Source organism: Phoxinus phoxinus, assembly GCF_949152265.1.
Source record: "Phoxinus phoxinus genome assembly, chromosome: 2".
NCBI classification, from domain to species: Eukaryota; Metazoa; Chordata; class Actinopteri; order Cypriniformes; family Leuciscidae; genus Phoxinus; species Phoxinus phoxinus.
Window position 1 is genome coordinate 40040782 of NC_136877.1, and position 15698 is coordinate 40056479.

Here is a 15698-nt window from a genome sequence, read left to right on the forward strand (position 1 = left end):
GTACATTTATTTTTTTGTAGCAAATTGATTCATGTATACAGAAAACATTCCATGTCGTAGATATTCATGAAATATACATGTCTTAAAGATTTTGAGAACTGAATGGATCATTTTGCATGTGATGGCTCACATGATTGTTTATTAGTTGTGAAGAGTTCAATTTCACTGAAAAGCCATGTGCAATTAGTTATTTTGCAAATAGCAAGAAATTGTATTTACTCTTGTGCACACTTATGCGATTTACTTAAAGTGATGAGAAACTCAAATCTAAAGATCTGAAAAAAATTCTAATTCAAGAATTGATCTCAAGTGATTAAGGAAAACCTGTAAAACCTTTGAACGATGAAAGAAAGAAAAAACATTCTTACAACATGCTTAAATGGTTGCATCAATTTTTATTGACAAACTGATACATCAGTTTTACCTTGATTTCTAACACTTCTTGTAAACTTAACAAGAGCACAGTCATGCTCTTAACAAATTAAGGGGGAGTGGCATTAACAGGAGGAAGCTGATGAACGTTCCAACAAACAAAGATTATAGTGGCAACCACTCGTCAGTCCAGATGGTTCAAATGGTTTCTAGTGACATGTGCGAGTACACTGGATATCTAAGGTAGTCAAGGCAGGACTGGCGGTTATATAGTTAGGAGGAGTCTGCTGGGATGCTGGTGGAGATTCCCACCTCTTAGAGCAAGAACCAGATGCAGCACAGAGCCACCCTGGATCTTGTAATCCGCTGCCGTTTTCTCATCATTCCTGAGGTGGAAAAGATGGAGGGTTTAAAAATAAAGATACAGAAATGTACCGGATGAGCATGCGAGTAAAATGCCTTACATCTGTTTTCCACTGTAGATGAGTCTCTGTTGCTGGGGTGGGATTCCCTCTTTCTCCTCCACTCTCTCTTTTATTCTCTCCACCTGAACAGGATGGACACGTCAAATGAATGCACATCAAATCAAATGGTGGTTTACAATGTACAATATGAATGACTGCGTGTGAACACAGCAAAGCGTTCATCGTTTAAACATTTTATATTGTAACGTTACCTTGTCTGTGGGCTCGATGTCAATCTCGATTTCTTTGCCAGTGAGCGTCTTTAAAAACACAATGCATACGATTAGTTATTTATTTAGACATTAGATTTCCTTCTAATGGGTCTGGTGCCGTTTATAATTAATTACTTTATTTAATAAAATTATTAAATTAGCTAACGTTACTGGCGAACTGGACAATATCCGTGCTGAAAGAAATGCATTATTCTTCGTTAAATTCTTACCTTGACTTTAATTAGCATTGTGGCTTCTCTTGCTCTAGAAATACATGCAGGAAAAAATGGATGCAAATATAATTAACTGACGGTAGAAGAAGTTTAGATTTCTATAATCAGTTATTCCCACAATTTCTCCAGCACCGTACTCGAAGTTCCTGTGTCACTGAAAAATAATTCCTACCATTCTAGTGTATGTACGAACAGTTCCGAGGAGAATAGCGGCATTGAAGCCAGAAGACGAGTTAGAATTAGAATTTATAAAATTAACTAATTGTTTTAGATTTTATTACTTAAATTTAGCTTATTTACATTTATCACATAGCTTACTGAACTAACACTAAATAATACAATAGTTTAGTTGAATCCAAACTGCGTACCCGAACAATTTTATAAAATTTGCGACAGTGAGCTGCGAAGCAAACGTTTTTTGTAGTTTTTAGCGGAAGGTTTGAACTTGAATTCACGCGGGAGCCGTCAGGACAGAGACTACATGCGCTGACAGCCGTAAAATACCGTCCTCCTAACATGACCGCTTCCAACCCGGAAACAGGTTTCATTCTCTCATATATACCTACAAGGAGGTGCACGTCTCCAATTATAGGTAGGATAATATTTTATTTGGTAAATAAAGTATATGAATAAGTACGGGTTTATATTTGTTTGTAATAAACAGCAAAAACATTTAGTGTCAAGGTGACTTAGAAGTTATGCTCTTATGGCCTAGGACTCGTTGTCTGACAGTTAGACTAGACATGTGCAGAACACATAACCAGATGTGATGCATTTAAGGGTAATTTAATTCGATTAGTTTATGATGCACTGGTTAACTCTCCTCTCTCAAATGTAATAACTATTCTGTCTCAAATGGAAAACTATTTGATATTACAAAGAGTTTGAACATATATGCAGTTTTGAGATATTTATATAAAAAAGTATATTTCCTCTAACAGTGTATCACCCTCCCCCTTCCATTCTCAACCCCTGCAACTCCCATAACTGTAGTGGGAATGTTTTGCTCTTCTCTTGTGTTGTTACAGACAGTGAGATACAGGTTCAAGGCCATCCTCTTCAGCAGCCATGCCACGTATAGAAAATGATATCAAGCTCGACTTCAAGGACGTGCTGCTTCGACCCAAAAGAAGCACTCTCAAATCTCGCAGTGAGGTTAGTCATTCTTGATACATTTCCATTTGCATTAAAGGAGACATATTGAGTATTAGGTTTGGTCTGGCCTCAGTTTATTTAAAGTTTCATTGCAATCACACATCCAGTGCAATGTTAACTACATTTTGGGTTCTGTTTCATTACTTTTTTTCCACACTCTTCTGTTTCAGGTGGATCTCATGCGCAGTTTCACTTTCAGAAACTCGAAGGGCAGTTATCGTGGGATTCCCATCATCGCCGCCAACATGGACACCGTGGGGACTTTTGAAATGGCTTTAGCCTTACATCAAGTATGAATGAACTCTTAGAATTGTCACACAGCTGAACAGCCTAAACAAATACTTTCATAATGTCAAAAATGTTAAAGAACAGAAAAACTATCACAAACACAATATCACTGGTCTATATTTTATGTCAGCATGACTTGATGTGGAGTCCAGTGGTCAAAATAGAGCAATTATGTGACCATGTGGACATTTGTACGTTTGTTGTCATGTATCCTGCACCTGTACCCAGTTTTGGTTAGATGCATGAAAAACAGATGTTTGAAATGAATTATTGGTTTTCTAAGAGAACAAAGAATATTTATGTGAAGTTTTGATAGCTATAATTTAGTTTATTTTTTATTTTTTTATACCCTTTTGTCCATTTAACAGACTGCAAATGTTTATATATTATATACGTTATTAATAGTTGAAATCTTTTTTCTTTTTTTTGTGTAGTTTACTCTCTTTACAGCCATACATAAGCATTACTGTGTGGATGACTGGAAGGAGTTTGCTGCCAAGCACCCAGAATGCTTACAGGTGAGCAGCATCTTTGCTAGATTTTATAATCCAGTCTATGGTTCTCTAGATTGTTGATATTTAGATGATCTGGCTCAGACACACTTCCTCTTTCTTTCTGTCTCCAGAGTGTAGCCGTCAGCACAGGGACGAGTGAGGGGGATTTTGAGAGATTGGGGGCCATTATGGCTGCTGTACCTCAAATTCAGTACATTTGTGTGGATGTAGCCAATGGCTACTCCGAACACTTTGTCAACTTTGTGAAAGACGTGAGGCAGATGTTCGCTACGCACACGATCATGGTCAGTTACCTTTCAACGTCAACATTTAAACTTTTTGTTTGCATTATCTAATTTCTTAATATTTTGAAATCCATTTGTGTTTTGTAGGCTGGCAATGTGGTCACTGGAGAGATGGTCGAAGAGCTGATTCTTGCTGGTGCTGACATCATCAAAGTGGGCATTGGACCAGGTGACATCAGCAGTCAATTATTGACAAAGTTTCAGATGGTGTTCAAATTCATATTACACCATTTTCACACGTATTTTCACGTGTGTAGGTTCTGTGTGCACCACTCGTAAGAAGACCGGCGTGGGTTATCCTCAGCTGAGTGCAGTCATTGAGTGCGCTGACGCTGCACACGGCCTGAGTGGACACATCATATCTGTGAGACTCTTGTGTTTGAGAGCAAACTTCTCTCAATAGAAATTAATAGTAACAGTCCCACCATGCTACTTGCATGCTTTGTGTATAAAGAATCTTTGATCAATATGTGGGACTCATCTGTTCTTGTCTTTCTGTAGGATGGAGGATGTACCTGCCCAGGTGACGTCTCCAAGGCATTTGGTGAGTCTTGGGCTTTAACAAAGATCTGATATTGTTGCACACGAGAGAAAAATCCACACAATATCAGAATTTTTTGTATATCTTCTGGACCACTTCCAAATGTGGTTTTAAATCAGATACATATCCAATATCTGGACATCTGATTTGCGTCTAAAAACATATATCTGATTCCCCATTAAATTCCAAGCCACGACAAGGCAAGAGAAGCACATTTTCCCACAAAGATAAGCCGACGTGCCTGTACTCAATCACACAAAAACTAACAGCATTTTTTTATTGAGGCAGAGACTTTATATTTAGGCAAGAGATTGTGTACACAATGAAACATTGAGGAGCACAGACACTTGTTTTGAGCTGCTGCCCTTTTATTTTATTTATAAAATAAATAACTTATCTACTGAAAGCTACACTTACACTATAATTGATTTAAAAAAAATATAAAAAGTTACATTATATTTTATATTGATATTTGGTAACACTTTATTTTGATGGTCCCTTTTAAACATTCTGTTGACTATAAGTAACGCTGTAACGTACATGTCAACTAACTCTCATTAGATAATTAGTAGACTGTCTGCTTAATATCTGCTAACTCTTTATTGTGATGGTCCTCCAACAGACTTTCTACTGACTATAAGTAGCTTTGCAAGTATATGTCAACTTATTCTAACTCTACCAGTATACTAATACTGTACTGACACTCTGAGAGTAAGTAGACATGTAGGTGCAATGTTACTTATAGTCAACAGAATGATTTAAATTGACCATCATAGTGATAAAGCTCACACTATATAGAGACGCAAGTAATTCACACGCAAAATCTCTTTCTCGACTTCATTCAAATCAATGTAATCTACATTTCACTTCAGAATTCTAAATCGATTTTTTTTTAGATAGACCCTTTGATAAAATAACTAACAAAGAATAGTTTTATTTTTAATCCGTTTAATTTTGTGCTGCAAACATCAATGACAGCTTTATCTTATCCATGCTGGCTAGTAATCATGGTATAAGAGGCATAATCACATCAGGTCAAGTCACCTTTATTTATATAGTACTTTTTAAAGTATACAGATTTTACAGTATGCAGATTGTTTCTTCAATTATGAAACGAATACAACATCAGCTGTAAAGCAGCTCAAAAAAGACAGTAGTATCATTATTCAGCTCAATTTTGTTCACTGTTGATTCAGTTTAGTTCAATAACAATGTGAATGTTACAAATGTATTAGTTATGACATGAACTCAATTAAACTATAAATACACATTTCTGGTGTGCATTAAAATAATTTGTATATACAACCATTAAAAAAGGGTCAACTGTGTCACTGAAAACAATCACCAGAGGAATCCTTCTAGTTTGAACATTGGACTCGGACATTCCTTGTTGCCTTACTACCCGTGGCCGTGAAGGCCACATTTTCAGCTGTTGGTGAAGTGGTGGAAATGCATCTGTTAAATAAAGTCAGGTCTCTCAATGGTAAAAATCAAACTAGATTTATTTGTCTGTGATCGTGATCTAGTATCATTTATCATTGACCAAAGAAATCAAAAATGTATTTCATAAGCAAATGTCCACCTTGGTCTTTCTCAACATCCCATAATATGTTTACTTTATGCATGTAAAGGTGTTTTAATTGGAAATGTTTTATCTGACTCCATAGACTTTTCCCAGGCCTACTGACCTTGACTACAGAAATAAGTATTTTTCTGTAGTTATTTTTACACAGTATATGGCTATAGAAAGCAGATTAGAATTGAAACGTGTGAGAGAGAAAAAGAAAACAACATACAATTAAAGCTGCAAGCAGCGATGGAAAGGGCCCTCGCACCCGTGCCACCGCCACCCGGCGCCTTTAGGAAAACAGAGCACGGCGGGCAGTATGTAAATATAGGAGGACTATGTAAAAAAAATTTGTATTTGCCACACTTCCTGCTACCAGTTATGTTTTCAGGACAGGACAGGAAACAATTTGAAGAGGATCATATCAAAACTGTAGGAGGAATTTGTTAAAGTACTAAGCCTGAAAATGGCAAAAACTGCACAAAAATCGGAGAGGAAATAAAAATGGCAGACTTCTGGTTGTGTTTAGGGCTATGCTCCAAGATACTTTTTAGTAGGTATTGGGTCATTACATATATGTACCAAATTTCGTCCACGTACGTGAAACGTAGCACCAGGGGCAATTAGTCGAATTATTAGTTTGCCCCACTTTTTGCCCTTTTCCCCACCCAATTCTGAAACCCGTATCAGATGTAAATTTTGCACCCGTGGCACCGCCACCCGGCGCCTTTAGGAAAACAGAGCACAGTGGGCAGTATGTAAATATAGTAGGACTATGTTAAAGTCATTTGTATTTACCACACTTCCTGCTACCAGCAGGTGGCACTATTACTATAACCAAATATGAGCATGTTCATGTGTTCAGGACAGGACTTTTCTCAAACATGTGAAGTTTGGGGCAGATCAGACAGTATGCTTGAGTTACTGCAGGCTGTTTGTGGTTGCCTAGCAACATTGGAACTGCAAGCAACATTGACAGAGAACTTATCTGATTATCTGACTTATCTGATTTTCAGTTTTCATACAATTTCCCAAAATATTGATTCACAGTTTTCATACAATTTCCCAAAATATTGATTCACACAGTTATGTGTACATGTTGAAAATAAAAAAACAGTATATAAAAACAAAAAGCTGAAACATAAACATAAAAAACATCTACTGTGAATGATAAAAATATCCTTCCTCCTTTCTACACATCCTCCCTTGATTGACAAACTGCAGATTGTTTTCAGAACTGAGTGCTAATTTCAAAAGCAAAAACAAAATGTATCTTTCACTTTAAAAGTTATGCAAGGTAATCTCTGTACCTCATGCTAAATTAACGAATTTAATCGTGTCTAAGCAATGGTATGGACTGAATACACTTCAATAATATTTCTCTTCCAGTTTCAACTAGTCACATTAGGCTTGTGTTTTGATTGGCTAAACTGTGTGACAGGGGCGGGGGCTGACTTTGTGATGCTGGGAGGAATGCTTGCTGGCCATTCTGAGAGTGGGGGCGAAACCATCGAGAAAAACGGCACAAAGTACAAACTGTTCTACGGCATGAGCTCAGACACGGCCATGAAGAGGCATGCAGGAGGTGTAGCAGACTATAGGTAAGCACATGCTGGAGCTTGTTGATTATTTTATCTAGTGGTTTGTACATTGTATTCATGTTACTTGGTAAATAATGATCACGCAAAAAACAAGCCTGGGTATGAAAGCGAATGGGCAGTTTGATTTAAAACCATGTATTCTGGTTTAAAAAGATGTCCAGACCATCAACACAACTCATGAGTTGATTAAGATTGGCTGTCATTATTGTGTTTTCAGGGCATCGGAGGGTAAAACGGTTGAAGTGCCTTACAAAGGGCCTGTGGAGGTGACGGTGAGGGATGTGCTGGGTGGAGTTCGTTCCACCTGCACGTACGTGGGTGCTGCCAAGCTGAAAGAGCTGAGTCGTCGTACCACCTTCATTAGGGTGACCCAACAACTCAACACAGTGTTTGGTAATGATAATTAAGCCAGTTCTAAGGTCTAACCAGGTCCATATTGGGCCAAAGTATGCCAAATCCATGCAAAGGTCATTTTATTCTCTCCACGGTCATGCACACATACTTACATTGCATTTAGCGTTTAATGTGTTTTTTGGGGTTCACACGTCAGCTTTTGAATTCACCAGATACTGTATTGGCTATAACTTGGGCTTTCATTTTTCTTATTAACCAGTCTTTGGAAACTTCTAAGTTTGAAAATAGAAGTTTAGAATTTTTGAAGTATTCAAGGACACTGTAATGATAGTGTATGTTTTGTGCAGTTTTTCTTTTAGGTCATAACCTGAAATCTTGAGTTATTTTTTAGTTAAATTTGTCTAAACAACCTTAGACAAGATATTCTATTAGAGCCTTATAATTTAACCAAATAATTCAGACTTTGTTGTCATTTTTATCTAACTGTCTGCCTAATGTCTTATAATTCTGGGATTTTCTGATTTGATATTCTATTCTTCCTGGACCAACTCAAATCCTTTAATAGATTATTACAGTATTAGCGCTCTGTTATACAATATGCTAAAGACATCCGTTATGTACTACCATTCTATTAGCATATATTTGAAGACCAAAGCAAGGGTATTTTTGACCCTTTTAACAGTTTTTCCTGTGTTTGTATATTGCAAATACAGTGGTATTACACAATCTTTCGAAGTCTTAATCAGTTTTTGTCATAGTATTGGCATGATTTTATGCATTTTAGCCTTGGTTTGATCGTTAGACTCAAATCTTTTCTACTTAACACTTAATTGAGCTTAATAATTTAATTTCAATTTGTTATACTGTTTATACTATTGATATTCCATTACAGTTAGTGTTCTCATTGATTATGATTAAATTTGCTGATGGAGCAGATTAGAATGAATGTGAAAGAAATGAAACCCATTTCCCCACTTAACTAGAGCCAGATGGTCCCAGTTGGCTGATAAGTGGACGGTTTAATTTAATCCATACTGATATTGATATATTTTTTTCCCATATATTTCACTTCAAATAATTCCAGATCAAATTATTTCAGATGTTCAGGAGTTAACATTCCTGTATTGTATTGTGAAAATAAATCAATTAGATAATCATGACTTGTGGTGTGTGTTCTTTGCTTTGTAGGTACATAATGTTAAATATCTTGAGCATTAGAAAATATTTGTTTGCAATTTGAATATAAATAGTTGTGTTTGTCTGTAAAGCCCTTGATCTGTTTTTCAAGCTGAATGTAAACATGCTGCCGCCCTTCTTTTATTACATTTAAAACCTACAAGTAGTAGATCATGCAGAACATATTACATACAGATTATTTAAAAGATTTCCCTGTGATTTCTTCTCTCAGCGTGCATCTTACTGAGAACGTCAGTCAGCCTTAAAATGATAGTGTTACTGCACAATACAGAGTAAAGTCAGTTGCAACATAATTGCATGGGAGGGGTTATGATGTTATAAAATAAGGTGACGTACAATGAGGAGGAACAGGTGGCAATGTACACTCCTTCACCACAGCTGCACTGAGGACACACCAACTTAGAGGTAAGGACATCTTCTAATTTGCTAGTGAAATGTATTCTTTTTTTTGTGCTTGTTAACTCATGCATTTGATGATGCATTTGATGATTTATTACATTTGATGATTTATTTTAATGTATGAATAATTGTGCAAATGTGGCATTTTCAAATTTAATTTGTTTGTAATGCAAATATTTTGTGTAATGTCAATTAAACTATGTTCTGCATTTCACATCCTGTCTCAAAACCGGTTTGACAGGTTACATTTGTTTAAAAGGGAGGGACAGGCAGAGTTATCTTATATCCTAAGTGTGTATTTATATGCTTTGTACAATCATTATTTCCTTCCCCCTCCAGTGATGGCTTCTTCCAGCACTTCCCAGGCTGCAGAACAATGCCTTTGTTCAATATGTCAGGATATCTTCACCGACCCAGCAACCATTCCGTGTGGACACAACTTCTGCATGGAATGTATCAGCAAACACTGGGACAGCAGTTTGGAGACTCGATGCCCCCTTTGCAAGAAGGACTTTCACTTGAGACCAGATCTTGACATCAACAGAGAGTTCAGAGATCTCATTGAACAACTGAAAAGGGTAGAAAGCCCTGTCCAACCTGGAGTAATACCATGTGATGCCTGCACAAAAATAAAGAGAGGTGCTTTAAAGTCTTGCCTGCATTGTGAAGGATCTTTCTGTAAAACTCACCTAGAGCCTCATGACACCGTAGAAAAACTGAAGAAACACAAACTTATCAACCCTGTAGAGAATCTGGAGATTTATATTTGCCCAAAGCACAAGAGTCCCCTGGAGCTGTTCTGCAGAGATGATCAGATGTGTGTGTGCACGTTGTGTACGATAACAGACCACAAAACCCACAACACGGTTACTGTAGAGGAGGAGAGTGAAGAACGGAAGGTGAGAGACGCTTAATCTATATTTATTTGTACTTTAATGACTTTGCCTAAAAAAACGCTTAATTTCTGTCCACAGTCTCAGTTTGGGAGAAGGCAGGCTGAGGTTCATTTGATGATTCAGAACAGAATGAAGAAAATTGAAGATATCAAATGCTTGGTACACCTCAGCAAGGTATGTCTTGTTGCATGTTCATACAAAGTTTTAATGTGATCGAAACACAACATTGATTGATCTATTTAATTATGTACATAAATTGCATTCAAGGTATACATTTTAGCAGTTCATTGTCAAGAGAAATGGAGTGCTCTCTTCTAAACAATTAGATCTTGGAAAATCTCTAGGGGCCATGAAGTTTTCATAAAGTGACAAAAACATATTCTGTGCGTGCACACATGTATAGACCACATCCTGTAAAGATGCCGTATGGTGCATTATGTGTGTGGGTGAACATGGGTTCTGGGGAACAGGAGCATTGCTGTGTGTAATAACAGGAGTTAAATGTCTAGAAAGGTAGAAAACTGATAAAATGTACAATAAATAATGTGTGTATTGCTAATGTCATTAACGCAAACAGGAAAGCATTGAAGCAAGTAATGTAACAATTAACGCACGCAGGAAATATGTTGACGCAAGTAGAAGCAACATATGCGCAAATGGTAGAGATATTTTGCGTCATAGTGATTATAAAATGGGGGCTTTTTGAGCTCTCTAGCAGAGTTATACATGCGTGTGTGTGTGTAAGATCTTCTGGAGAGAGCAAGCAGCAAGCGGAAGCCAGCCACAGACCACAACCCTCAGAAAAAGACCCCTGATTTTCTTAGAGACAGAGTATTGAACGAAGACAGGGTAAGCCTTAAAATGTAATTGTGTATTCTTCATGAAAATCTTCATGAGTGAATATGTATCTTCATATTTACTTGTATCTCTGACTGATTTTAAAGTGTCATTTGGCCGCAGTTGAAATATGCTAGAAAACCTCGCTCTTTTAAGAACGTGCATGTATTGCATGAACGGACCAAGAATGTAATGCGAGTATAAAATGCATATGCATAGTTCAGTTGAAACCTTGCTGTTACACTGAATTCACAAGGCAAACTGTCTGCAAAATAACAACACTGAAATAAGAATGCGCTGTTTACCTTAAGATCAGCTTTGGGCAACTGTCAAACATGTCCGTCTACCATAGTGCGTGTTTAAACAATGAAAAAGCAGTGCAGTGGAATAATGCATGATGGAAAAATGTTCTGTTCAAGTTACGGTCGTTACTGTATAGGCGTTTTCTGAATTGTCGCTGGACAGTAGAAAAGTGAAAATGGTAGCATTTTATTAAAAGTGAAAATAAGAGCTATGATATAAAATGTTTGGTATAAATAAACATAGAGATAAGAATAGTTACAATAGAATATATCTATATCTGACTGTCTGTCTAGTGTATTCTCTTGCATCTCATTTATCAGTTGCAACAAAAATGACCTGTGAGAATTAGCTTTTAATTCAAATTAATAATTCATGTCACATCCACATAATTATTTATCTGCATGGTATCCATGTCATAAGACTGACTGTACATTGTCCTTTATTTAGCAAAGCTCAGAAAAGGAGAAAGCGGACTGTGTTGAGCTGTTCGCGGATCTGATCCGCTCCGTTGAGAGCTGTCAGTCTGAGCTGCTGGAGGTGATGGAGCAGAAGCAGAAAGCAGAAGAGAAGCAGGCTGAAGAGCTCATTAAAGAGCTGGAGCAGGAGATCACTGAGCTGAAGAGGAGAAACACTGAGCTGGAGCAGCTCTCACACACTGAAGATCACCTGCGCCTCCTACAGGTCAGTGTCAGTCCGTCTCTCTGCTCACAGCACATCACAGGACAACACTCAACATGCTTCTCTCCTGCTGTAGATTTACCCGTCCCTGTGCAGCCCGTTAGACACCAAGATCTGGACTGGGATCAGTACTGACACTAATCTGAGGGAGGACGCTCTGAGGAGAGCTCTATCAAAGCATCAAGAATATCTCAATGGTGCAATGGTGAAGATTACAGGAGCCGGTGAGCTTCTCACTGTTATAATTAGAATATTATTATTTTTTATGTGATTTTTTTTTATTATTTTTTTTTTATGCTTAAATTACGCTTAAAAGCTAAGATTGATAGAGTAAGATTTATTTATTTATTTATAATTTTTTTTTAGCAAGGATGCATTAAATTGATCAAAAGTGACAGTAAAGACTTGTGATGCTACAAAAGTTTTCTATTTCAAATAAATGCTGTTCTTATAAATTTTCTATTCAGCAAAAAATCCTGAAAAAAATGTACCGGTATCACAATTTATACAAAAATATTACGCAGCATTATTTACATTTTAAATTATAGTAAAATACAATCAAAATGGTTATCATATTTCATAATAAAGGTGTTTTTACTGTCATTTTGATCATGGTGAGCATAATAATAAAAATAAAAAAATCTTGCCAACCTCAAACTTTATTAATATATCTCCAGAGACCATTACGGTTTAAGCCTGGGTCACATGTTTGAAGGCCCTGCAGATACACATATCAAAACATGAAACGCTCTCAAATGAATTTGTATTTTAACATTTGTGTTGCTAATTTATTAAATTCAAAATAATATTATATTCAAATTGGCACAAAAAAAAGAGAAGTATCACTGGCACAATATGCAAAAACATTGCTAAGAGAACAATGTTTTTTTTTACTTGTCCTACAACTTATTTACGTTCTTTAGAGAATACTAATCAAATTAATAAATTGTTTCCACAGAGCTGAGGCGGATTGAGAAGTTTACAGGTACAAGTCATCTGTGCCATTTCCCTACATTTAAACATGCATACACAAACATTTTCACATTTATAGATGTATGGTGTTTCCTCAACTATGGGTACTTTGGTCTGTGTGAACTTTTTAAAAAAGATTCTCACGTTTCTCACTAGTTTAATTTGTCTACAAACAATGTCCAGCTTTGGATATACATACATCACAGGAGAATTCTGACTTTTTATTCATTTTATTTTTTACTAAAAGTAATACATAATATTTTGAGATTGAAAGTCTGGGACAAGTGTAAAAGAATACAATCTATACATAAAGGGCGTTTGAAAAGTAGCAAATATAAATGACGAACACACATTGTAAAACATTTCCAGGAAGTTTTAATGGGACAATAACAAAAAGAAAAAGTTAATGCAATACCCTTATACTATGGTTGTATTGTTTATCCCATACTACACAAGTATGTTAAAAGTCTGCTAAGTACATGTTCTGATCTGTCTCTCAGTGAATGTGACTATGGATCCTGAAACTGCGCACCCAAAACTCCTCTTGTCTGAAGATGACAAACAAGTTGGATATGGAGAAACGCGACAGATTGTCCCAGACAATCCATGGAGGTTTGATAAATGTCCCAGTGTCCTGGGGAAGGAGGGATTCTCCTCTGGGAAATTTTATTTTGAGGTGCAAGTAGAAGGGAAAACTGAGTGGGACTTAGGTGTGGCGAGGGAGTCTGTTATCAGGAAGGGAATAATCACTCTGAGTCCAAGGAATGGACTCTGGACTCTGTGGTTGAGGAATGGAAGCGAGTACAAGGCCTGTGACTGTCTGTCTGTGTCTCTCTCCCTGAAAGTGAAGCCCCAGAAGGTGGGTGTGTTTGTGGATTATGAGGAGGGTCTGGTCTCGTTTTATGATGTGGAGTCCAGGTCTCATATCTACTCTTTCACCGATCAGTCTTTTACAGAGAAACTCTATCCTTACTTCAGCCCAGGCTTTAATAATGGAGATACAAATTCAGCCCCACTGATCACCTCACCTGTCAGCAAGAATAAGTGGATTTTAGGCAATCATAACTATTTGTAGAAAAAATTAACAACAATTGTCATTTGTAATAAAATAATTAAATTATTTTTTTGCTTGCAGAACATTTCTTTTCACAATCATGTTTCTAACATTACAGTACACCTCAAATAAAGATGAATTTAAAATGAAATTTGTTTTATTGATGAAACTTATTGAATCATGACAGTAATTTACACACACACAAAAATCACACCATTATCTCTATTATTTTGATGTTTTTGTCGGATACTGAGACTGAATAGATAATACCATAATTCCAGGACCCTATTGTTTGTCCAATCACGGCAGGGTATTAAAACAACCAGGAAATGTCTTTTTGAGCAGCATTAACTTTTGCTACCGACACTTTTTAAAAACTGAAGACACTTAAACTTTGAAGTTAAATCATTGTAAGTATCTTAACGTTGTGTCAGCTCATGTTTATATTAAAGATTTGTGCAGCAGCTAAACACTTTTCCTCAGAAATGTATTCATGTTGTTAAAAATGACCAGATGATTTAACATTTAAAGTAAACCATTTTATTGCTCAAATGTAACTGATGCATTTTCGCTCTCCAGAAATGGAAGTAAAATATTAGATTAATAGGACAATATAGAAATATTAATGTATTCCATTTTGTCAATAATGGCTTGGTATATCAATTCATTGCCTATGGCTTTTAATCATTAAAGCCTCCAATATCATTTTGATATGTGTCTGGAATGCCGTTTCTGAGCACATGATTTATTTGAGTGTTTTTTATCACTGAGCGATTAACTTAATCTTCGAATGAAAAACAAAAACTTCAAACACTGGCATCTCTCAAACATTCAAAACATTTTTAAATGATTTCAGTTTTGTGGTAATGTGCATGATCTGAGTTCTTTCAAATTGATTGATGTCAGCTAGGTTTAACATTTCTCATTTAGTTTAACCTGATGTAGGCCTACTAACACAACTAAACATAACTGTATAGACAAAAAAATGAAATAAAATTATAGAAATAAAAATGGCAAAATTACTAAAATTTTAACCAAAAAATAATTCAAAATTGTCTTAGAGCTGGATTAAATTCAAATACTGAACTCTTGTCAAACATCTTTGTTTTGAATATTTAACTCATCAAAATCTTTGAATTCTGAAGCTGTGATTCATATATTCTGGTTTCTCTTTCAATTGGATGTGATTCTGGATCCTGATAAAGCTCATCCAAAGCTCATCCTGTCTGAGACGAGACATAGAGACTAATACATCCCACAATGACAAGAGGTTTGATTTCTGTCCCCTGCGTCCTGGCAAAAGAGGGTTTCTCTGGGAGAATTTACTGTGAGGTGCTGGTAAAGGGGAAAACTGAGTGGGATTTAGGAGTGATCAGAGCATCTGCTTAAATGGGGATCGTCACACCATTTCCTGAGACTGGTTTCTGAATTGTGAGGCTGAGGAACCAAAGACTATGAGGTTGTCAATGAATGATTATCTTGTTTTTCTGTCTCTGAGAGTTAAGCCCTGGAAGGTGGGTGTGTATGGATTATGGTCTCCTTTTATGGTGTGGAATCCAGGGCCCTTATGTATAAAACTTCTAAGAAATGCTCTTAAGAATAGTCTCAAGCTTTGACTTAAGTATCAAAAAATACTTAGTAAAGAGTAGGACTTTTCTAAGAGTAGGAGACTTTTATAAAGCAGCTAAAAGCAACTTTCAGTAAAGTATAAGACTGATTCTTAAAGTGGGACTTAAGTGCTGTGAACTAAGGACTACAATGATGTGAACCCAAAAT

At 36.4% G+C, this 15698-nt stretch overlaps 3 protein-coding genes across 4 annotated transcripts; 2 read left to right on the forward strand and 1 right to left on the reverse strand.

The window, feature by feature from the left end:
* Window positions 1-375: 375 nt before the first annotated feature.
* nedd8 (NEDD8 ubiquitin like modifier) lies at window positions 376-1813 on the reverse strand. Its single transcript, XM_079600251.1, has 4 exons — window positions 1279-1813; window positions 1049-1096; window positions 837-919; window positions 376-758 (listed from the first exon to the last, which is right to left on the reverse strand). The coding sequence occupies exons 1-4, from the start codon at window positions 1294-1296 to the stop codon at window positions 638-640; spliced, it is 270 nt and encodes an 89-aa protein (XP_079456377.1). The 5' UTR covers window positions 1297-1813; the 3' UTR covers window positions 376-637.
* On the forward strand, window positions 1735-8743 carry gmpr2 (guanosine monophosphate reductase 2). Its single transcript, XM_079600234.1, has 10 exons — window positions 1735-1873; window positions 2310-2436; window positions 2607-2726; window positions 3159-3242; window positions 3350-3523; window positions 3611-3692; window positions 3781-3887; window positions 4025-4067; window positions 7073-7232; window positions 7450-8743. The coding sequence occupies exons 2-10, from the start codon at window positions 2350-2352 to the stop codon at window positions 7637-7639; spliced, it is 1047 nt and encodes a 348-aa protein (XP_079456360.1). The 5' UTR covers window positions 1735-1873; window positions 2310-2349; the 3' UTR covers window positions 7640-8743.
* Window positions 8744-9114: 371 nt separating this feature from the next.
* LOC306991920 (E3 ubiquitin-protein ligase TRIM21) lies at window positions 9115-13988 on the forward strand. 2 transcript variants are annotated; one of them, XM_079600209.1, is made up of 7 exons: window positions 9115-9188; window positions 9522-10081; window positions 10157-10252; window positions 11666-11899; window positions 11973-12120; window positions 12855-12881; window positions 13369-13988. In XM_079600209.1, exons 2-7 carry the CDS (start codon window positions 9524-9526, stop codon window positions 13941-13943), a joined length of 1638 nt encoding a protein of 545 aa, XP_079456335.1. In that variant the 5' UTR covers window positions 9115-9188; window positions 9522-9523; the 3' UTR covers window positions 13944-13988. The 2 variants fall into 2 exon arrangements, with proteins under 2 accessions (XP_079456335.1, XP_079456334.1); XM_079600208.1 differs by lacking the exon at window positions 9115-9188 and having other exon boundaries at window positions 9218-10081.
* The last annotated feature ends 1710 nt before the right edge of the window (window positions 13989-15698 follow it).